This window comes from Lates calcarifer, linkage group LG10 (genome assembly GCF_001640805.2).
Source record: "Lates calcarifer isolate ASB-BC8 linkage group LG10, TLL_Latcal_v3, whole genome shotgun sequence".
Taxonomy (NCBI): domain Eukaryota; kingdom Metazoa; phylum Chordata; class Actinopteri; family Centropomidae; genus Lates; species Lates calcarifer.
The window spans coordinates 25,314,560-25,339,429 of NC_066842.1; the positions used below are offsets into that span (position 1 = coordinate 25,314,560).

Below are 24,870 nucleotides of genomic sequence, written 5' to 3' on the forward strand. Positions count from 1 at the left end.
GGTCAGAGGTCAGAGTTAACTCCTACTCTGACCCAAGTAAAGAGCAGATATTCTCTGTACAGTCTACAGTAAAACGCAGCTGAATCAGGTGAATCAGATGCTTCTCAGCTCAAGAACATCAAACTTCCAGAGGACAAAAGACACTGATCAGTTCACAGCCTTTAATTGTGCTTTAAAGGGAACGCAGACCTCACTTAAAGTTACAAAGATAAATAGTACAAACATCTGTTGAGTGTGACAACTTAGAGGAAACCTGACAAATGAAGTATTGCATTTACACCAAGGGGCTCCGGTGTGTTCAGAGTGTGAATGTGTCTCTGTACAGAGCAGTGAGGTGATGTCTCCACCTCTAAAACAGGTCAAGATTTTTCTGTTCGCCAGAGGTTTAGTGAGCTGTTCGCCTGTCTATAATGTGGGGCAATAGCACAATGTTCATACTGCAGTCTGCTGTATGAACATGCATGCTGTTACAGAAAGTCGGACAGTTTTCCTCTGTCACCTGAATGACCACAATGTCATCTGTGCATCTTTTAGAAGACTTTGTCTTGGACACATGTTGAAGTAACAAATGAATTTCTTTCCCACAGACCTAGAACAAGACAAGCAGAGGATGGAGTAAAAGCACTGTCTGTAGCTGATTGGAAATCACTGGAATACATATAATACGTTGATGGAGAGAGTCATCTCTGACAGTGTAAGAAGAAATTCATCAGGAGGCAGAATCCTGTGTGGGTGTGTGTTGCAGTGATTGGTGAGAGCATCATCTCTGCACATCAACATTTACCAGGATATTCATATTTCAACTCCGTACCAAGGAGGGAGGTTGTCTTGCTGTTAGTTTGGCTCAATACAGCTGTTTGGAATATATTTGTTTGGGTACTTCTTTGGATTGTTACTATTGTTACAAAAGGACTTCTGCTATATAAAGGGAGGATTAGTCACATCTGCTCAGAGACAAGTAAAACATCAACCAGTTCATCTGACTGAGTGGATTTGTGAATTACTCTTTAGTTTGATGCAATGTGGAATTTTAAGAAATAGAAAAAACATCAGAATACATTTTTTCAGGGCTGTCCCTCATGTGTATCTGATGTATCTCCAGTTCTTTCAGGGTTGATATAAACCTGCTCAAATAAAGCTGAGACTTAAGTTTAGTATTCATTATTTTATTTCTAACTTAATGTTCTGAACAAAAATGTCCAAACACTCACAGTCTGAATTGTTTATTCTGTGCACAGAGAAAGAAGTGGACTGATGCACAAATCTCTCCTCAGTTAATGGTGTGTGTACAATATTTGTTCTCTATACAGCAACACAATCCAAATCACACACAGTCTACAATGACAGACCAGGCAGAGGACTAAGTACTGTGCAGCACTCACCTGCTACAAGTGGAAGATCCTGATGGATGCTGGCTGAATCACTGTATTCATTCTCTGTGATTCATTCCTTCCACATGTGGAAAACAGCAGGCTGAACAGCAGCAGTTTTCTGCTTGTTCTTGTTGAATGTTTCAAGTGTGTTTCACCTCTGACCCCAGCAGCCATTATTGATAGGTGTGGTTGGTCAGAGGAGTGCCCTGTTCAGCAAGATTTTTAGGGGGTGTATATATATATATATATATGTATATTCAATAAATTCAATTGCCCACAGAACTGCATCCTTGGTGTAATTTCTGATTTATTCTTGGTATAAATAGTTACGTTTGTCACACCCTCCTCTTTCTTCCTGTATTTTCTGTCCATCTTGACACTGTTCACCATCAAATAAAGGCTTTTATCTTAAAGGATTGAGGGATGGAGACTTGAGGAATGGTGAAATATGTTAATCTGTGGTTATGAGACCTTCAAACCAAAACTGGTTTTACTCCATAATCTACTCAGTCACACTAGTAGGAAATGATGAAAGGGGGGTGATTGTAAATGTGGATAGAGCTGCTCCAGAACCAGCAGTATTTTCCACACACCAGGGCACATTTTGTGGTTTGGCTCACACGATCACAATAATTGAAATTGAAAAAGCAGATTTGAATCTAACCATACAAACACGCGTTTCATCTATCTCCACTGTCTCCCATTGGCTATGAAGTGTGCAGATTCAGTCACAGCAGTGGTGTCACAGTACACAGACACACAACTGCAGCTGGGAGCTTCAGAGACTCTGAGCAGTTACTGAAATATCAGCAGTGGAAACAGATGTAGCAAACTGCCAACTGTGTGTCCTGAAAACAGGGTAATTCTGAGAATTAATGCTGAAAAAGAAGAACATCTATTTGTGAGACTGTCCATTAAAGTTACGAGTCATACCATCTTCTTCAATATGCAATGCTATTTAAATTAAATATTAAATATTGTATTTTGTATAAAAAATAAAAGCGATAATGATTGTTTTACCTTGTTTTACCAGCACAAAGAGTCAGAAAAGCTAAATGACTCGTACAGCTGATAGGAAGATGAAATGGAAATTCAATTTAAAATCTGTGTTCTTAATTCAGTTTGTGAAACCAGTTATTTATTTCTCTCTTTAAGCTGCATTTTCATGTAGATTTATAAATTTCATTATTTATTTATGAATTCATTAGTGTTTTTTTTGGTTTTTTTTAATAACATGCTCATCAACTGTTTTTTTATATTTCCTCTTTTTATTGCCCATTAAAATATCAAATAACAATTAATTACTATGTAATTCAATCTATTTATTTATAGAACAATTATTTGTTATTATGTTATTAATCAATGCAATGCTTTGTAACTGTTTACATTACTGTTTACTACTATTACAGCAGTGGCTGTAACTGTACTGTCACTTTCATAGTTTTATAGTATAATTATACATATACATTAGCCTCGTTAAAATTAAATCTACATAGCTAAACAGAATACTTAATTTCATTAATAAAATAATTAAAGTACGATATATCAGTAATACAAATTCATAATATAACAGTAATGTCACTTTTAGGGGCTACCTGGCTACCTAATACCTGCTAAACTGTGTTTGCTTTATGTGCTACAAGAATATTATATTATGAAGACTTTTATTGTGAAAGTAAAGTCATCCTTGGCTCGGCCCGGAAGTAACCTCTTCGTTCTCTCGCGCTTCTCCGTGCAGCTAGTTCATCGAACCAGTCATAATACTGCTGTTTAAGTGTTCATGTAATACTGTGGCTATTTAAAATACGTTTACCGTCACTTTACTCACACCTGCGATGCCCGTGAGTCCCCAGTTAAACGAGCCTGGCCGGTTTAACATGGTGAACGCGGATGAAATCGCCAAGTTGTGCTACGACTGTTTCAGCCAGCTGCCCCGGAGAGGGAAGCCTGAGCCGGGCAGAGAGTGGACCCTGCTGGCCGCTGTGGTCCAAATCACCCGGTGTGCTGACTCTGACACAGGTTGGACGGTGGAGTGAATTACAACATATTTTATATTCTCCTTATGTCCGGAACTGGACGGGACTAGTTTCTCTCAAACCTTTAGACACTGAAATATCTGCACAAGACAAACTTTGGGTTCTAAGAATAAAAAGTTACGTTGTGTATAGCTGCTACTACTTGTAGCAGCTATACACAACGTAACAGATGAGTTAGAACAGAGACACTGTAGAAAAGGACAAATATTGAAGTGTAAAGGTGAAATATCTGATAAATGACATTTTAATGATTTTATTTTTCTTTAACAGTGAGAAAGGAGGTTGTCTCCCTGGGAACTGGGACCAAATGTATTGGACAGACACACATGAGTCCCAGTGGTGTGTGTTATTTACCTCATTAATATAATTGGTGTTTTTGGTTTCTTTATGTGCTGAAAACTCATACATTGAGTTTATGTTGGAATCATGTTTGTCTTTATTGTCCTTAAAAACAACCTGTGGATCCATGAGTTTTTTGTCATCCATTTAGGTGATGTACTCAATGACAGCCATGCAGAAGTTATAGCCAGAAGGGGATGTATCAGGTCTGTATCTATATTCAGTTTTGTGTGTGTCCATCGTAGCCTTCTGAGCTGAAACTAAGTACGGGCTGTTTGCATTTTGTGTGTGTCCATCTCTAGGTACCTGATCCAGGAGCTGCGCAGGGCTGTGAGTGGTGGCGATAGCTCTGTGTTTTGTCGGGCAGATCAGCCGGGGAAGTGGAGGCTTCAGCCGGGAGTTTCCTTCCTCTTCTTTACCAGTCACACTCCCTGTGAGTCCAGTATGCTCCCGGTGTAGCAACCTAACTGGTTGTCTGTTTCAAAGTAGACATTTTATCCATCACGCAGCCCTAAATGAACCACTTACAACGACGTCAGCCTTCACAAAGCTAAAGCTGAACTCTGTCCTCATTCCAGTGGTTTGTCCAGGAAGATAAAATCAGTTTGAAACTTGTGTGTTACCAGGTGGTGACGCCTCCATCATCCCCATGATTAGCGGCCAGTCTCAGCCGTGCCCCCCTGTCACATCTGAAAAGAGTCGTGAAGGAACTGATGTAGGAGGAGACCTGAAGAGGAAAGCTGAGGAACCAAGTGAGGGCCAGAACACGAAACTGCCCCGCCTGGAAGACCAGGAGACAGCAGAGAGGAGGCTGCAGGACAGAGGAGACACTAAAACACGTGTCCCTTCAGACTCCTCTAAAAGTGACGATTCATCACAGAGTCAGTCTACAGAAACACCTTTGGAAAGTGTCTCACAGGCTTCAGCACACCTGGAGATAAAAACCAGAGGCCCCTCGGACGATGCTGGATTGAATCCACAGGTCCCAGATATTCACAGGACGGGGGCCAAGTGTGTCCCGGGTGGCCCAGCCGACCCTCTACATCCTGGGACGGGGTACCACAGCACAGGGGTGCTTCGGGTGAAGCCTGGGCGGGGAGAACGGACTCTGTCCCTCTCCTGCAGTGACAAGCTGGCCCAGTGGGTGGTGCTGGGCTTCCAGGGTGCACTGCTGTCCCATTACTTACAGGAGGCGCTCTACTTCAGCATCATGGTGGTGGGGAAGTGCCCGTACAGCAAAGAGGTCATGGAGAGAGCTTTGGTCACAAGGTGAGGAAATAATGGTGAAACAATTAGCCTATTGCTAAATATTATTATAAACAGTTTTTAAAGATCCCACTTTGAGCTTTGGGAAATTGCTGTGTCTGTTCTTTAATCACTGATCTGCTCCTTTATTTTCTGCCACAGCCAAACAGTTGTTTGCTGTTACAGTGTAACTCTTGTTTTCATTTTGAAGCTGTGTTGCTGGCGACCTGATGGTTGCAAATCAAACATTCTCTCAACTTTTCTTCTGTTTTGGTCTCCACCAACTCCTGAGAAAAATCTTAAGCTGCTAAATGTTTAATATCCTTCATCATCACATTGCTGCTCGGTGCTGAGCAGTGCTGTTTTTTCCCACTGCAGCTGGAAGCGAGGTTGATGACAGGGTAGTATGTTGTCCAGAAAACTGCTGTTCACCTCAGTGAGGCCAGAGCTTCTTGCAAAGTTTGTAACTCAGAAACACTCGACATGCTTCTCAGTAGGGGTTATTCAGGGACTCTATTGATATTTTTCATGGAAAAAAAATTAGGTGGAACTAATAAAGTACATGCTGACTCACTGGTAGAGCTTGTTAAATAGAGCTATCAGAGGTTTGTTTGGGCCTTCAGGGGAACAATGTGTTTTATGGTTGTGCTGGAGATGTATGGATTCATTACATCATGTGTGAAAGCCACTTCAGGTGATCAAGTAGTGAGAGTGACAGAGCAGCACATGTTAATCATGGGGTTTTATACATGAGAATAACAAATTCTCACAAAAGATACTGTTCTTTGTATCTTAGGTGAAGTAAATATAATGGAAAAGAAAAAATAGAATATTTGACCTTATTAATGATTGTAAACAAAACCTCATATTAACTGAATCAAAGCAGACTTTCTTGATCGTGGTCCTCTTGTGCTGCCCAGGTGTTCCCATGTGTCAGACCTCCCTGCTGGTTTCTCTGTGAGTCCACCAGCGCTGCTCCAGTCCAGCCTGGAGTTCCCCTTCAGCCAGGCCCAGACCGAGCTCAGACACCAGGCTGGTCAGGGACGCATCTCTCCCTGTGGGGCAGGTAAGGCTGTTTCTCTCTCTCTCTCTCTCTCTCTCTCTCTCTCACACACACACACACACACTGGTCTGAGTTTCCACAAAGGAACACTAATGCTTCATGTTGTATCGATCCAAGTCGTAATGAAGACAGGGAAGCCTTGATTTTGTTGAAAGCTGCAGTTTATCCTGCAGCTTAACACATAAAGGTGTTACATGGATTCCTCACATCAGCCAGAGTCCTTGGTTCAAGGTAATTAGATATACATTGAATGGATGTGGTGTTACATCGTTAATGCAAAGTGTTTTTAATCCTCAGAACATCAGTGCTGAAATCATCCAGCTGTCTTATCTGAGCCTTGAACATGTGACTCTTTCCCACTGATCACATGTAGCTGGTAGGAATGATCAATACCAGTATGGCAGGGTTTCCATGAATCCTTAAAAAGTCAAATCAGTCTTACAAAAGTCTTAAAAATTAATGGGTGGTAGGATTTTATTTAATTATTTATTTATAAATCTCAAAATGATATGTAACATATTAAAATAAATAAATAAAAACAGCTTACCGAGTGCCTCGTCTCATGCAGATCAGTGATGAAGTACCCTCAATGAAGGGGGCAGCAATATGCCAGAGATGTCTGTAGTCTGCCACAACAAAAGAAGAAGGCACACACATGTTTTGTTTCTGGTGGGATGCACAGAGCAGGTCCCATGTCTACAAACTAACTGGGCTGTGAGTCCTCAACAACGTGGAGAAGCGCAGATTAAACAAGAACTGGTTACTTAACAAAGATTTTGCCGGGTGGCTGAGTGTATATGAGGCGAGAAAGTGCTTATACAAGCTGTACCAGACAAACCAGCAGTAGATCTCTGGAAAACATTCGGCTTTATGGCTACATTGAGAGCAGAGATTCTTGTGTCTCAACACAGTGACTAAACATCACTCTTCTAACAGACTAGGAGACCTATTCTGTGAAATGTTGAACCCTTGTTTATTGTTTTTATCATGAGGTTCTGAAACTGTTAACTAGATATTAATTCTTCAGAAATGATATTTTGATCTCTGTGACATTTTTCCTGGGTTAGATAAAGCAAAGGCAGAAAAGAGAGAACATGAAGTGAATGTGGCAGGAGCTTTCAACCTGTATTAGTCTGTGGAAATCTCTCCCTAAAACATATTCACAGCAGGCATTTTGACACAAGCACAGGTGTTACTACCAACATCAATGATGGCTCACTTCTTCATCACAGCTTCACAGCAATGAAGACTTAGAGAAAATAATAAAAACTTGAATGAACATGTTTGTGTTTTGTGGTTCAGCCATTAGTTGGTGTAATGTGACCGAGCAGCCATTAGATGTCACCGCCAACGGCTACAAACATGGAGTCACAAAGAAGGCCCTCGGCACAGCTAAAGCCAGGTGGAGACAACACACTCTCGTCATACATTGTTGTGACATACATGAGAAGTTTACCACTATAAACTGTTCATTTAGAGCAGTTGTTCAGTGATGTTTCTGTTTGTGTGTCTCCAGGTCTCTTCTGTGTAAACTGGAACTTTTCCACTCCTTCTTGTCTCTGGTATCAGCCACTGAGCCTTCAGCACTTCCCAACTCTCTCAGGTAACAAACAATAGGCTCTTTCATAATCTGACTGTGGTCTGAAACGGCCTCAAACTAAATCTGTGCAACCCAAAAAAACTAATGAAGGTCTCCAAATGATGATCTGGCTTTCATCAGTTCGTCCTTTTTAGTTCCTCTCATCCCATCTGCTGCTGAAGCATGTCGAATCGACAATGAGGAAAATTACCAACGGCTATAAGTAAATGTTTTATGAATCACAGTCACACTGACACTTCCCCTGAATCAGAGCTCATGGTCTGAGCTGTGATTGTAATGAATGACTCTGAGGCTTCTCTCATGAGTAAAACTCTTGTCTCTATGTGTGCGTATATAAATGTGTGCAGTGGTTTTGTATGTGACATTCAGCGCTCATATTTCATCCATGAGTCTCTACCTGTGTCTCCCCCTGTTCACATGCTTCGTGTTTGTGTGTGCATGTGTGTGTGTTTGGTACTGATGGCTGAGAATCCTCTCCAGAGGGAGAACAGTGGTCCCTCTGTTCGTCAGCATTTCAGCAGATAACCTGATCCCAGCCCAGTCTGTCACATGAAACAACACACACACACACACACACTGATAAACTCTGCTCCAGCATACGATTACAAAATTTTCTACGACGACAGCAGAAAGTATGAAGACAGACAGCTGAGTTATCAGGGAGTGTCCAGTTCTATGTCTGATGGGACATAAAATATTACATAAAGCAGTCTGGACATACAAACTCCACTTTATGCAGCGTTCCATTTCACATGTACAAATAAAATGAAGTAAAATAAAGTAACATAATGATAAAATAAAAATAGTAATATATCTTCAAAATATAACAAATATACCCTTGTGCAGATTGAATTATTTACAGTATAAATATGATCTGAGATTATTGCACAGGTGTGGAGAAAAACTGTCCAAGGATCAGTCAGTATATTTCTGAGCTGTTCATGAACAATGTAGGGAAGTCAGAGTATAGAGAGACAGACTCTGATTATTTTCATGGGATTATCTGACATTAAAACATAAAATAAAATAATGCTAGCCTTCCTTTCAAATAGCTCATGCCACATATACACCGATCAGCCATAACTTTATGACCACTGGTGGATGAACTGAGTAACATCGATCATCTCGTTATAACACTGAGGAACCTTTGGTCCTGACATTCATTTGGATGTTACTTTGTCACGTACCACCCACCTAAATATTGTCACAAACCAAGCATACACCCCTCCAATGGCAACAACACTCCCCAGTGTCAGGGGCCTCCCTCAGCAGGATAATGTTCCCACCACACCACAGAAACTGCTCAGAAATGTCTTGAGGAACACGACAAAGACCCAAAGCTGTTGACCTGGAGTCCAAACTCCCCAGATCCCAGGCTGATTCAGTACCTGTGGGACCTGCCTAACATTGCATGGGTTCCCCTCATACTGGGGGACCTATTTAAAACAGCTCTGACCTGTTGAAGCTTGGACATGGGATCTCTGAAGATCTCCTGTAGTGTCTGGCACTGGGACATTGGCATCAGATCCTTTGGGTCCTGTGGGTTGCGGGATGGGGCCTCCATGGATCTGACTTGTTCTGGATCATCCCACAGATTCTGGGTCATATAGGGATCTGGGGAGTCTGGAGGCCAGGTCAACACCTTGGGCTCTTTGTCGTGTTCCTGGAGACATTTCTGAGCAGTTTTTGTGGTGTGGTGGGAGCATTATCCTGCTGGGGGAGGCCCCTGACATTGGGGAGTGTTGTTGCTATTGGGGGTGTGTGCTTGGTCTAAAACAATGTTTAGGTGGGTGGTATGTGTCAAAGTAACATCCAGATGAATGAAGGACCCATGATTCCTCACCAGAACATTGTATTGTAACAAGATGATAAATGCTATTCACTTCAGCTTTCAGTGGTTTTTATGTTATGGCTGATAGGTGTATGTACAGTGCTTTATGTTTGTCATTTTAACCTGAAAAGGAAAAACTGCCATAATCATCAATAAAAACACAACCCTCAGTCATCTGTGTCATATAACCCGGCAGTGGGTTGGCTCATGCTCTTATAGTGGAATTCAGCCATCATTGATTTTTTTTATTTACGCATGTGTTTTTACTACTGAGACAAAAAGAAGTCTCTTTAAAAGAAACTGCTGATTCTGTGACCGGTTAGTTTAACAGACTATGTTCTGACGCAGATGACTGAGGCTTTTGTTTTTATTGATGATTATGACAGATTTTTCTTTCCAGGTTAAACTGACAGTTAAGAAACAAAAATAAACTCAGGAAACAAAACTCTAACAAAATAAACATTGGTGTACACAATCCTGAACAATAATAATAAATATGTGGTGTGTGCTATTTGAAGGATAAGGCTGGCATTATTTTATGTTTCAGGTAATCCCATTAAACACCAACTAATTATCAGCCTGTCTCTCCATACTCTCTGACTTCTCTACATTGTTCATGGGATTTCCACTCCTTCCTACCGAAGACCTAAATCTTTGAGAGCTCTTTGAACAGCTCAGGAATATAGTCCTGATTTTTTTCAAAAGGCTCTGTAATCAGGTAAAACAGCTCACTGGTGTGTTGAATAGTTTTTGGACAACAGTGGAGCTGTTTGGCACAGAGGAATAATAATATCCGGCTTTGGATAAACACACTGTTCTTGCTAATAGGATCAGATCATTGTTGATTTTGAACTTTTTATGGGTTTTGTTTGACAATGAGAAAAATACAGAAAATCACCAGACACATTCTTTAATAAAAAATACATGTACCCAGGTGTTACAAGATACTAACAATAATAAAAATAAAATAAAATTAATTAACTAAAGCCACAACAAAACAAAAGGTTGTATTTTCAATTTAAAGTTATACAAAATTTAAGATGTTAGTATTATTAAAGTCTGAGCAGGGAAAGAGATACTGTCTGTGATCAGGTTACACCATGATAGCACTGACTGCTATTGTTGTACCAGCACTCAGTTGTCTAGAATAATGACCATCTGTATCCATTCAGAGAGCACTGAAGGAATCTGATCTAGAGTGGAAGGATATTCAAGAACAAATACATGTGGGGAAAAAAAAGAGAACCTGCCTTTTATTCTTGACCTTCTGCGGCCCAGAGAAAGTTCAGTATAGCAGCAGGGAAAATTATTTAACTGATCACATAAACACCAAGAACCAGAGTGAGAGTAATAATTGGGTTCTGGTGTCTGTCTGTGCAGGAGAACAGAGCTGCAGACGTACTGGGACTATAAACATGCGGCCCAGTCGTACCAGCAGGCCTGGCAGCAGCTCCACAGCCAGGCCTTCCCTCTGTGGCCACGCAGTGACAGAAATCTCCTGCTCTTCCACTGAAATCCCCTGAAACCTCTGCAGCTCAACTGTTCCATCAGTATCCATGGAAATCTAGCTTTGTAGCTGGAACTGGGATGTCACAGGTCAAAGTAAATACTGTTCTACGTGTGAAACTCACATTTCAAACAGTCTGAATCACTCAATCATCTTCATCATGCACTATTTTTAATAAAACGACTGTTCTAATTTCCAAAGTCTCCATTTCTTAACACCTGTTGGTTCAGCTGGTGAGTGATGTCTGAGGCCTGGATAACTGTTGTTTGACTCTTCACAGCCCAGGATATCACTGCTCGCAGCCGCAGGACGCCCTGTGCTGTCCTGCCGTTCGAGGAGGTTGACGACCGTTCAGTGTCCTCAGATGAAGGTTTTATTTTCACAGTGTGTGTAACATGTTGTGACTGCAGCTGCCTGGTGTTCATGCTCTGAAAACACAGCAGGATCAATGTCTGCATGTGGGAGAGAGGTTTCCTGTGACAGTCCCAGCATTCTGCTCAGGTCACACATGATCGTACATGTGTCTGTTTAGCCTGTGATGACCTGTGAACTTAATCAGGTGATGTGTTGCGGACGTGCATATTTCTACCCAACAGTCAGGTCCTTCACTGAAGACCAGACAGCAGATTAATATAGGCACTGAGGATCAGTTGTGTCATTGTTTTAACTCAGCAGATTCCTCTCCATCCAGTTCAGTTTGGCTAATACTCAACAGCATGCTGTCAGTTATCATCAGGATGCTTTACATTGTGCATTTAATGCTATTGTCATTCCTCACAGTCTCATTTTTTAGGTATAACCTTCACGTTGTAGCCACCTTAGCTATGAATGTTAGCATGCTAACATTTGCTAATTGGCACTAAATACACAGTGCAGCTGTCATTAGTTTTACAGGTCTCTGGTCATTGAGTAAACTGACCTACTGGACAAATTATAATTTTGACCTGATGATGGTGCTAGAGGAAAAGTCACACAAATCTTATGGCAACCCGTCAAGTTGGTAAAGATGGTGCAGTCTGGACCACAGTGGTGAGCATGTTTGTGGAGAGCCACCCACATAAGGAACTAAATAATGTAGCATTTATATTTATGGCAGAAACCCTGAATTGAAGCTGTGCTGCTTTTTCCCAAACACTCTGCAACAGTTTTTTTATGTGGTAGTCACATACACATACAGAGAATTAAAAAAAATAATAAATAAATCCCTTGGAGTTGTTTCCCCTTTGTTATAAATTGATCTCTTAAGCCTTGACAGGAGTAGAAAACACCTTCTTCAAACAGACTTTGTTCCAGACTTCCTGTGACTGCTGAATCACCAGATTAATATGTGACTGATGTTTTTTTTTTAATTTAAATTGGAAGTGCGTGACCTTTCTATCTCCATTCAGCCCAGATATGGACTACTCCTCAACCAATGTTTGCATAGTTTAATCATTTCAAATGTTGTATAGTTGTAAATGTGCATATGCTCGTCCCCCTCTCAAGGATCAAGGAAATGTTTATTATCCCCAGGGGGCAATTTGTTTCAAAGCCAGCAGTTTTACAAAAGAAACAAACATATATATACCACATACAAGGAACAGTACACCATAATAAATGAACAAGGACTTACATAGAGCTATTTAAAATGACAATAGCAGCAGGAATAAAAGACTTTTTAAACTTTATTAGTCCTGCACCACAAATCTGCGGTCAGAAGGGAGCAACTTAAAAAGCTCAAAAAGAGAATGGCTTGGGTCAGCCAGGACAGAACAGGCTTTCCTCAGTGTTCTGACCTCGTATAAGTCTGAGAGGTTGTTCAGGGTCGTGCCTGCGACGTTGTTACACACTTACAACCCCCTGGAGTCGATTTCTGTTTCTTTGGCTAATGGACCCGTACCAGCTGATAAAAGAGAGGGTGAGGACAGATTAGATAAAACAGGAATAAAACATTTTCATAAAAGTGTTATCAACATTGGAATTCCGGAGCTTACGGTAGAAATACAATTGCTGATGTGCTCTTTTACAAACAGCGTCAACTTGGGGCTCAAACGTAAGCTTGTCATCAATTAAAGTGCCAAGATATTTAGATTGTTTAACTACTTCAACAACCTGATCATCACTGACTACAGGGGAGATGGGTGCAGGAGTCTTTGAGAAATCTACAATCAGCTCCTTAGTTTTCACCACATTGATGTGCTCCCTCTGTTGTCAGTTTAATCAGACTGATTCAGGGTTTGTTCCCAGGTAATCTCTCACTACCTTTTTAGAATGTATAATGTATAAATATACAGTTAATCTTTGAAGACACCATTTTAACTTCTTTTATCTCACAGAGATAAATTTTCCACTCAGCAAAGCAAGTCTTTCAGAGAGCTTGATATCAATTTGACCAATTTCCTGAAAGCCTGTGGTCAATCTTATACCCAAATATTTCATCCCTGATGGGAGGCACTTAATGTAAATATTCCAGTGTCACCGGGGAGCATCCCATGGAGACTGGCATTACCTCAGATTTGTGTCAGTTGATTTTGTAGCCTCAGCTCATCCCACAAACAGGGTAGAGAGCATTGGGGATGACCCTGCCTAGTCCCATGTCCTTAGAAGATATAATCCCATTTACAGGAACTGCTGCTGACCTGTGGGAACCAGCAAGGTCCATGGACCCGCAAAGGACCTGTGTCCACGCTCAGACAGGTCAGAGCTGTTTTGGCAGTGCGAGATGAACCTACACAACATTAGGCTCACATAGAGCTAACACAGTTTAGACATTCGGCAATCTGAGTCTGACATATCAGGACAATAGTACTCAGATTGGGTGTTAGCATATAGCATTTCTTATCAAAACACATGCAGGTATTTAATTTATTTCCGTCCTCATAAAACAGAATTTTTTAACATGTTCCATTGTTTGCATGCATGTTTTCTTCCACTGTGGGCATGTTGTTTCACAGGTGCATCACAGCCACCAATTTGATCAGCAGAATAGTGTGAAATAATTGGCTGAAGTGTAGATCGCAGTGTGTGTTCACATGTGTGGCTGAACCCACAAAACTGCTCAATAGCACAATTAGTGGTCAAAAAACTGCTCAGGGTGCCTTCAATTTTACACAAATCTGAGTTTAAATGTACTGGTATTAATTATTATAATATTTTCCTTCCTAATGAGACAGAGACACCTTCAGTTCATTTTTACATTCACTTTTATTGGTCAGGTCTTCCAGCTACCTTACCTTTTTCAAATATCTAAAATTCCATTATATCTTCAGGATATATTTAATGATCATACAGCACTAATGAAATAAAACAATCCTCAATATCATAGCATTCCATTAATATGTTACACATCTACATACCATGTTTAAAAGCCCATGTTTTAATTAGCTTCGTGGTGGACAAATATGAACTACTTTAAGGTGTGGCAACACCAGACGTCTCGCTCTGATTCAGCACCAAAAACTACAGCTGCAGCCAAAATGTCAGCATCAGAGTCATCTGAATGAAGAGAAGAAATATAACAGTGATTCTGAAACCTGTGCAGCCAAAGACCTGAGCAACACTTTACTTGAAATACTGGAGATGTGAATTACAGTGTTATATATTTTTACTGTGGTCCTTATACACACAGAGTTCGTTGGTACATGGAAATCATTTAATCATTAACAAGTCTGAAAGCACTCTGCACAGGATAAATACACTCTCAATGATTTTATTAACTAACATTTCTGCTCAGAGCCTTGCCTATTTTAATCATTAAAATGTTAGCAAGGTGCAGTGGGCAGGGACACGATCTAATATTGTGTATCTCTACTATCTCTAGTAACACACACATTCCAGGAACATGAGGAGAAATAATCCATGATAATAATGCTTCTGCTGTTATTATCATGTACCTGTTTGTGATGTGCTGATAGCTCACAGTGTTTTAGCAGTCGTCCTGAGGACAAACCGAACATGAACTTGGATCAGTTCTACACACAAATGTGGAACGAGAGGGGAGGCAACGCAGCTGCCCCCGTGTTTGTATTCTCAGTGGGGTGTAAACACTGGTTTTGGTCAGTGGTGAGTTTTAAAAGAAAAAATCTCAGCTTAGATTCTCTTCCAGTGCTACATATTGAGTTACTCTGTGACCTGCTTTCTCTACTTCTGCTGCAGGATGTGATTTCTTACATTTTCCACAATGCCTTTAAAAACCTCAAGAAAACTTGTGGTTCCTGATCATTTCAGTGGCCCGCAGCTTTACACAAAACACAGTATAACTTACAACCTGATCACACTGTCGTCTAAAGCCAATATCAGTGCTTGCTGTGACAGGTCATTTGTCTCATTAATGGGAAACAGAAAACTACTCAAGACAACAGAATAAGTTCAAAGTTGAGAGGAGTTGTAAAAAAAATGTTGTTTTAGTGTTTAAAGCTGCATTTATTGACTGTGTAGGCCTGAAAACAGAACATTGACATATTTTACAACACATTATTAAGCTGTTGTTGGCTAACATATTAGCTAACAGCTACCTGTTTACACATCCAGCAGACATGAAGTGACATTAGAAGTTATTTGATGAAGTCCAATATTCTCTCTGCTGATAGCTCTGTTTTTGTCACCTACTACTGAGAAAAATATCAGAATCTTAAGCTGCTAAATGCTCATTCACTTTGTCTGTCTGCTGTTTGGTGCAGGGCGGGTGATGTACAGTTGGTTTATTGCAGCTTTTTTGACTGGTCTGCCATGTCTAGGAACAATGTTAAAAAGAGCTGGAGCAGCCAACCACAACAGGCTTAAAAGCTCCACAGAGCTAAGCAGGATTTTTTTTTTCACCTTTAATCACCCACTAACCTCAGGGCTCGCTCCTGTTGAGAAACTTAGCAGTAGAACATGGTTGCATGGCATCTTGACATTATAACATGCACTGCAATATTTCCTTATTTCCGTAATAAGAATATCACAGCAGAGCAAACTAAAACATCAGGTCAGAAGCTACAACAAACCTTTTTTTTTCACAGCAGACATTTTGACTTGTGATAGCAGGGAGAGCACACGTATAGTTAGTAATATGAACAGTGACTCTGTTCCATTTAAGTGTGTCTGAATCACCACCATTATTAATATAATTAGTTACACCTGTGACTGACAAGTCCAAACAGACATGTTGATGAAGGTTTCTGAGGCATTCTGAGGAACATAGGAAACCAGTGACTGACGTGGAGGTGGATGATGCAGGTCGAGGGCGAAAGTGCCACACTTAATCACAATCATGTAACAAGAGGAACTGACAGGGACCTTTCCTTTTAAGTGGCTGTAATTTTCAGATCGTCGACCAGTGAAGACAACGCACAAATATCACTATTCAACACATTAAACTTCAAGGAAAGTGTTTCGGGTTCTTTAGCAGTTCACTGAAGTTCATGACTTGCTGTTGGCATCATGAGTCTGAATCCTGGGTGGTGCCGACGTCTATTGAGCCAACATAATGTGCAAATACATAACAGGCAGGCAGAGAAGCACTCAGTAACATCCCAGGGACTGGTGCTGGTCCCCGGCCCTGAGCGGGACACACTCTACACCGGCTGTCTCCTCACCAGCTCACACTCACCCACCCTCAGTCACCTTCCCCAAAGCTTGAGCTGCCCTCTTTCACATGCTTCGACTCATTCTCATAACCTGCTGTGGTGCTGAGTGTACCTGTGGAATTAAACTACACACTGACGTTTTTACACATGATATGAAGAGTCATACAGATGCATCCATAACGTGATTAATGATTCTGATTCACATGATTATAGGGTTTCTCTCCAAATGCAGCTGAACACAGATATCAGTGACAACAGAACTGGATTGAAAGAAACTAAAGCATGATTAATGTGTGATGATTGGCATCTGTGTGTGTGTGTGTGTGTGTGTGTGAGAGAGAGAGCAAGAGATCCTAACATCAGTTTTTTTTTTTCAGTCTAATACTGATGTTGATACTAAATTAATGATACCATGCCTATAATGTGTGGTAATAATTCTTATTTTATGGCAGTGTTAAAGATATTTCTCTCCACAACTGACCAACCATTAAATTCCTGACACTAATGATCATCTGAGCCCGTCAAAAAGATTAGAACCAGTTTGTTTATCGTAGCATTTCAGTGTAGATCATTTTCATCATAAATGTGTATGTTTAGTATCAAAAATTATCCACAAATGACTGTGCCAAGTGTGTAGGTGCATTACTTGTGTAACACACATAAAGGCCAATGTTTGAAACATTGTGCACCAGCATATGTCAGGCCCTACTGTGTGTGTCTGTGTGTGTGTGTGTGTGTGTGTGTGTGTGTGTGTGTGTGTGTGTGTGTGTGTGTGTGGGAGAGAAAGAGGGACTGGCATTCAGTTAAGCATTAACCACGTGTTGTATAAAATGCAGTGTAACCAAAGGTGTTTTCTCCGCTGTAGGCCACGTACAGAAAGCCGTCCTCGTCCTTCTCCTTGTCGTAGAGCTGGCCCATAGTCAGACTGCAACACACAGCACAAACCAGACTCTTATTAGATCACACACACAGTCAGGTAGGATTGATCATATTTACATCTCCAATATAGATTTGCGAGGAGTGGATTTTTGTGCTTATCTACCTACATCTACTTCCCTCAGGCAGTATTATCAAGAAACACCACATAATTTTCCACTGCTATGCAGATGACACCCTGTTATATGTATCTATGAAGACAGATGAAACTAATCAGCTAGTCAAATTTAAAGGCATACCTTAAAGCCTGGATGACCTGTAATCTTTTTTACATCTAAATTACCACTAATTTGAAGTTACTGTACTTAGCCCTAAACGCCTCATTATCTGATCATATAGTTAATATCATTACCTTGGTTCCAGTTCTACTGTAAGTAAGCTTGGGGTCATTTTAGAGCAGGACATGTCTTTTACCTCACATATAAGACAAGTCTCTAGGACAGCCTTCTTCCATTTGCAACATACTGTTATTATCCCAACAGATCACTTAGTTGTCAAAATACAAATTTACTGGTGGTTCTTAGAATCAGAGCCCTCAGCTCTCAGGCAGAGGCAGACAACCCCTCTACAATTAAAAGTAGGCTTCAAATTTTCCTTTGATAAAGCTTATAGTTAGAGCTGGCTCAGGTGAGTCCTGAACCATCCCTGGGCCCTGACTGCTGGGGGAACAGCCAGTTGAGGCAGATGGCTGCCCACCCCGAGTCCAGTTCTGTCAGAGGTTTCTTCACCTCCACTGTCACCAGGTGCCGCTCACTGTGTGAACTGTTGGGTTTCTCTGTGTCATACTGTGAGGTCTTGACATCACTCTGTAAAGTGCCATGAGATGATGTATGTTGTGATTCGGCACTTACAAATAAAACTGAACTGAATTAAAACAACATATTCAGAAGTCATTCTTTCTCAACATCATTTCACAAACTGACATGCATATTGTAGATCATTTTCCTCTCGTTGCTATTTGTATAACATTTGAATGTAATGATGCTTTCATAGAGATGATGATATTGTGTAAAGAGGGTGAATGGAAGACAGTAAATATTGCTTAGGTATGCAGTCTGAATGCAGTGCAGGACACGAATTCTGCCACCACCAAACTGCTGTTTAAAGAGGTTATTAATGAATGGCTGTTGCAGCAAAAATGGTGATCATGAATAATCAAAAATCCTGATAATTATAACTCAAAGGCATTCCTAAAGTTTAAGGTCTTTACACTAGATTTTGGAAAAAAAAGGAAAAACAGCTGGGTGTGGTCAGGTTTAGTCTGTTCTGCCCGTGCCCACACCCAGCTGTAATGTTATATGGTAATAAAGTGTTTAAATACACATAAGAAAGAATGTGTTGTCACCACTAGCCGCCTGGATGAGCCACGTTATTAAACTGGATACTCTTTAAGAGCTGCAGGTGAACTGAACTAAGACCTGCTGTAAACTAGTTTCCACCTGTGAAGCATTATAAATATAATACAAAGCTCTGGGAGGCAGATCAGATTCCTCAGATAGTATCCCCAGATATCCTCAGATAGTATATCTGAGGAATCTGACCTCCTCAGACATGCCATGTGACCAGATGTGACCATGTGTCACATCAGCATTTCAATAGATAAGAGCAGAAACAGAGAAACTGTTTTCTGACTTGTGTAAATTGAGAGTGCAGGTGTGGCTTCATCCTCTTTCACAGGGAGATCGATTACAAAACAAAAAGTCATGTTCCTGATCTCTACAGATAAACTGATAAACTGCACATACAACACACATGAATGGGAAAGTCAGACTTTCACCGCCTGCTTTCAGTTGGCCTGAGCTTCACAGGACATGATTTATAAGATCAGTGAAGGAATTTTCGCATCACAACTATGATTGACTCCTTATGGCATCACCAGCACAAAGATGGCAGCTGCTGCATCCTGGGGGGAGTGGAGACATGCCCATCTTTATATACACTGAGCTAAACTCACAAAATAATTAGTCTACACTTTTTAAAAAGAGACTGAGATACAGAGTTAGTCCAAATGTTCAAATGATTATCTGTGTGTGTTTTAGCTGGTGTTTTTTACTTACTGAAAAACAGTTTGCTTACTTTGCAGTATTTAGTTGTATCTGTGGCAAGAGCCTTTCTATTTTTTTGATTCTCTGCTCCACCTTTCCTTTTCCTTTGACCATTGTTACCACCACCATCATCAGTGGAGAAGCAGAATGTCGCAAACAGACGTGATGATGTAATTTTTGTGTGAAAGTCACACCTGATGCGTGGATTCTGAGAAGTCAGTCGACTCATTCCTGCTTGCTGTATCATCACTGGTGGAGCTGACTATTCACAGCGGGTCAAAACAACCCTCAGGCCACTGCTGCTACCTGACAGGCCCACAGCAGTCAGGAAATGCACAGCTCTACCTTGCTGTGAGGCTGAGGCAGAAACGCATGTTGCCTTTGTAGTGATGTCAAAAACACAACCTGTCAGAATTTACAGCTGCAATCAAATAGGGGGCGCGATCACAGCTGAAAAAACAAATAACACTTGCTAAAAACACTAATTATAGAAATATTGATTTCTTGGCTAAAAATTGTTTTAATTTCAGCTCAGTTTTAACATGCTTTTACAGAGGCCCACTCAATTTATGCAGTTTGATCCCTTCAAAGCTCTAACTTCTGCACAAGTTTATTCCAATCCAAAAGAAATAGTTCAGAAACACGTAATGTTATGAAACCAAATGCACTGAAATCTTATGAGTAAATTTTCATTCAAACCTTTTCTGTCCTGTTTTGAATCTGCGACAAAAAGCAGTTTATTGTCAGTAAATCATTACTACAGGGATCCCGAGTAGTGCCATAATCACTGTGAACAAATAAGACCATCAGCAAAAAGCTGCACAGACTCTAATGGGCTCTACACTACATTTTATCTTGTGAACCATTCAGGCACTTTGGGGGAGAATTCGCTTTAGTGCTCAAATAAAACAGACTGATGACACAAGGCAGGAAGCAATTTTTCCTTCACAGTTCCTCTGTCTTACTGCAGCTCACCTCTGCACCAACAAGTGCAGAGCGTAGTGTTACTCTCACCTGGACTGGGGGACAGTTTTGTCAACAAAGAGGAAGATGGCTTTCTCTGAAGGCAGCTGGATGCGTTTCCTGATGATCCACATGAACTGGGCCACTGTGATGTCAGAGGGAACCAGGTACTTCCTCTTATCAATGTCCACTATCTGAGAGCCGGAGACTTTCTCCACTATCACCTGAAGCACACACAGCAACAGACAAACAGGCCTTTAACACTGTATGGAGATAGTGGGTCACAGATTTCAGTACACTCAAATAAGCAGTTTCAGTTTTGCATTTTAATGTGAGCATCAGGACTGGATCAAAGCTGCAGGCTGTAAAACCAAAACAATGAGCTCAAAGATACAAAAATCCTTCATTCAGCCAGGGACCAAGGAGATCATTCATATAATACAATACACAGAGCTCCATGATTAAAATAATTCTAAATGTTTTTGTAGCTCTGCCTCGTTCTTGTTTACGATCCCCTCCTCCGCCACTGAACTCACCGCCTTATTTTCTAACAATGCAGTGAACCTACATAATGATTTATATTGTTATTGTATAGAGTTTGCATCCTGTTCCTCTCTACAGTCTTTCCTTTAAACCTCAATGATATCATATGGACCAGGTTCAGACCCATCACTTAGGAAACATTTTTGATATAAAAAATAAAATAAAATAGGTCCATTTCTATTTTATTATGTACATGAAATGAGCAGATAGAGGCTTCCATTTGGATTGAACATTTTCCTTACCAGATGCCAACTGTGGTTTCTGATGGAACAAACAGTGCATTAGTGCTAGCTTACAAGCTAATGCTAGATTATAAGCTTTTATTGTTTTGGTTGAGGTGTACTGTGCTGTAACTCAATCTTGAACAGAGAGTACAGAAATCCATTATTTAGTGATAAATATGTAGATGTATTATACACAAATATGGATGATAAACGGTCAAATTATGGAGAATACCTTCAGGTAAAATGTGGAGAGGAAAGTCCCATGAAGATTTTGGGTCCATAAATTCTGTATTCATATTTGTAACTGTATTTCATGCTGCCAATTCAATCTTTATTTTTTCCTGTTATATTATTTGTCTCCTCGCTTTATCTCAAACTATTTTTGTTTCATTATTGTTTACAGTTACTGTTTATATTGATGAATATAGCTTTTAGCTGCTTTTTGGATTTGCTTTTCTGTAACTGTACTTCTGTAACACATCAGTTTCCCTGTGTGGGATCAGCAAAGTTTCCTGATCTCACCTCATCTTATATACAAACTTGTGATTCCTTGTTCGAACTTATGGTTAAATGCATCATCACAAAGTGGGAAAAAAATGTTTTACCTCACCTGAAGCTACCTGATGGGAAATTTCAAGAAGAATATTGGAAATATGTAGGTTACTATGTTAATTAAGAGTTATAAGTTTACACCTGACCTGATATATCCATATGATCATACAACAAATCAGGGGGAGCAAAGCTAAAGTGAGACAAACCTAAGTAACCTACACCACAGCAGTAACTGTAGCACTTAAGGTGCTATAGCTTTACTAACATGCAGGGTGTAAAAGACTAGAGAGAGGTGATAACAGTTAAATTCCAAATAAGAAAAGTCAGGCAATATAACTCATATAACACCATGGGAATTTCTTGATATGTCACGTAAGACATCTTCAAACTTCCACAGATGATTTTCAGGTGACAAAACAGATAGGGAACTTTGACTTTCAGCTGTATCTAAATCCTGATCTGTCATTACCACTCACTCATCCCCTTCTTCCCTTTCCATAACTGCCATTCAGTCTCCCTGCCATTCTCTCCTTATCTCCAGGCTCTTACTCTATCTGCATCCTTAACCCCCACCCCCCTGACAGAAATGCACCCACCCCCACGCCACCCTCACTTACCGGTACTCTGTCAGGGTATTTGTTGCGTATTTTGGCTGACTCCACACATCGGTGCTCTGAGGGAGAGACAGAAAACAAACAGGAAGTCAGGGATTAAAGGGATGAGTGAGGCCTCTTGGGAGCCTCCTCTTGTACCTTACTGCCAAATACAGACAAGCCCAGTCCAATACAGAGCTTTACATATAAGACAAGGATCAGCAGAAAGTCTGGACACACAGAGGAGTGGATGTAACTTCAGACTGAGTCAGAGTGTGATTATCTTCATTAACTTTAGTATACAGTCATTGTAGAGTAGTAATTACTGTTCAGTTTAAATAATGAATCACACAAACAGTCTTTACTAAGTGATACTAAATATTTTAGTTATTTACTATCAAAGAGGAAGTGATGGTGTGTCTATTGAGGGCAGGACCAGATGCAGCAGGCTGACACTGAACAGAGGCCGGGGGGGGGGGGGTGATGGGTGCTTAGATGTGTGGATCCATTTAGGTTCAACACATCACACTCTTTCATTAGCCCAGATAAGAGGCCTACTTTTAGCGACATCTCTACAGCAGCGGTTTTTAAAAGTGAGGTTATCTAAGCAGAAAATGAAGAGCTGAGCAAAAGGGTTCTTAAACAACCTGTCCCAGTTATCTGAGCCGGAAGAGAACATTACACCAAACTCAATTCAAAATTCAGCAGAATTAATCTTCCCTTTCATAGCCTGAAGATGTTCATTTTAGTGGAGTGTGTTACAAAATCTGAAACAAACACTATGGAAACATTTTTCAGTTCTGTACCCACTCACTGCTGTTGCAACCACGTCCTGCTCTCTTTATGTGTGACATGAAACTCAAAAAAGCTGATGTACTGCTGAATACAGGTAAATCTTGGTTTACTATTTTATCTCAATGATCTAAAGTAGTTTCCATCCAGGGATTTAATAAGGGCCTCTGCAAGGCAACATTACACTGTCCGATTCTTTAATGGATTTTAACGATGAAACGCCTCCATGCAGAAGATGGACATGTTTCAGAGCGGAGTCAGCTGACTGTCTGTCGTGTCTCAGCGATGTTAAAGGTGAACCCCGCTTTGACAGAGGTCATTTTACTGGCAGGAAGACCCCGTTAGCATTTGTTGCTAGTCATGCAACGTTAGCCATGATGCATTTACCAGTCATCTGCTGGGACAGCATGCATTTCTGCACCTATGTGGAATGACATGGCAGAATCGACGCGGAGATAGCAGAGCGGAAAGGAGGCTGCATGACATGACAAGAACATCCCATGTTTCATAACAATCCAAACCCCTTTACCGAGGGAATGGTCCTCTTTAAACATCCATTTCATCTTTGCTGGGTCCCCGCACTGAGGCGTGATGGTAGAGGCGAAAAGTGGGATGTGAATCTGAGGATAATGTCGCAGAATGTCCAAAAATCCAGACAAAAGCGATCAAAACAAAACGTCAACAATATCTCTGTGCCCGAAGCCTCCAACTGTCCGTCTAGCTGGGAGGTGACGTCACTGTATTACAGAGGTGTGGTGGTGGTGATGCTGCCTTCAAGTGCTGCCGGAAATAATCTGTCCATCCTTGATGTGAGCCCTCATAGTCACTGGAGACTTGTACGTCCAGGGTATTGCCAGGAAATGGAATTTGTTTCGGAGGCAGAATGAAACACTTTAAAAAATAACACAACAATCCGGCGCCTCATGTTCACTATGTTATTATAACACCGTGTAATGGATGTAAAAAGTCATTTCATCTCATTACATTTTATATTCATCTAATATAGCTAACCAAAAGCAAATATACAGGGAAATGATCATTGATTTTACGAAGATGTCATCCAACCCACCATCTCGGACCCTCATCAAGAGAACTGGCATTTAATTTGTTGAACAATATGAATACCTTCGAAAGGTCATTAACCACAAAATGAAGTGTGATGCTAATTCTGAAGTGGACTGTAGGAAGGGTCAGCAAAATTTGTACTTCCTGGGGAAGGTAAGTGTTTTTAATGTAGATAGTAAACTGTTGTTCTTGTTCTACAAATCTTTTATCCAATCTGTTTCTCACACTCTCGATTAGTGCTTGGTACAGTAACTTGAACATCAAGGGAAAAATCACCTGAGCATCTTGCTTAATTGTCTCGAGATGAGGAAAGACATCTCTGATACTGCTTTACTCTGCTCATTTTGTTTTGCCATTCTATAATCCTCTCCCAGCCATCTCACTGATGGTGTGTCAGATTAGATAGAGGTCCACCACTGTTTCGATGTTTACATGGTTCCCCTGGGGGATATAAACTACAAACATAAGTCTTTTTTATGCAGGTGACACCCTGTTGTATGTTGACATAAAACCTAACAGCAACTTTGTCACTGTGAACATTCAAATCCCTTCTTAAAGCATATTTCCTCTGACAGACATTTCATGCTTACAGTTTCCAGCCTGCCATTAGCCAC

The 24,870-nt window shown here is 40.7% G+C and overlaps 2 protein-coding genes across 3 annotated transcripts; one reads left to right on the forward strand and one right to left on the reverse strand.

Moving 5' to 3' along the window:
• Positions 1-3,065: 3,065 nt before the first annotated feature.
• adat1 (adenosine deaminase tRNA specific 1) lies at positions 3,066-12,159 on the forward strand. Its single transcript, XM_018703626.2, has 9 exons — positions 3,066-3,392; positions 3,680-3,748; positions 3,900-3,954; positions 4,051-4,181; positions 4,375-5,017; positions 5,914-6,059; positions 7,359-7,458; positions 7,573-7,659; positions 10,868-12,159. The coding sequence occupies exons 1-9, from the start codon at positions 3,209-3,211 to the stop codon at positions 10,998-11,000; spliced, it is 1,548 nt and encodes a 515-aa protein (XP_018559142.1). The 5' UTR covers positions 3,066-3,208; the 3' UTR covers positions 11,001-12,159.
• A 1,999-nt stretch (positions 12,160-14,158) lies between these two features.
• Positions 14,159-23,951, reverse strand: gabarapl2 (GABA(A) receptor-associated protein like 2). Of its 2 annotated transcripts, none has more exons than XM_018703630.2 (4): positions 23,721-23,951; positions 22,424-22,479; positions 20,539-20,711; positions 14,159-17,468 (listed from the first exon to the last, which is right to left on the reverse strand). In XM_018703630.2, the coding sequence occupies exons 1-4, from the start codon at positions 23,752-23,754 to the stop codon at positions 17,354-17,356; spliced, it is 378 nt and encodes a 125-aa protein (XP_018559146.1). In that variant the 5' UTR covers positions 23,755-23,951; the 3' UTR covers positions 14,159-17,353. The 2 variants fall into 2 exon arrangements, with proteins under 2 accessions (XP_018559146.1, XP_018559147.1); XM_018703631.2 differs by lacking the exon at positions 23,721-23,951 and adding an exon at positions 23,579-23,695.
• Positions 23,952-24,870: the final 919 nt, after the last annotated feature.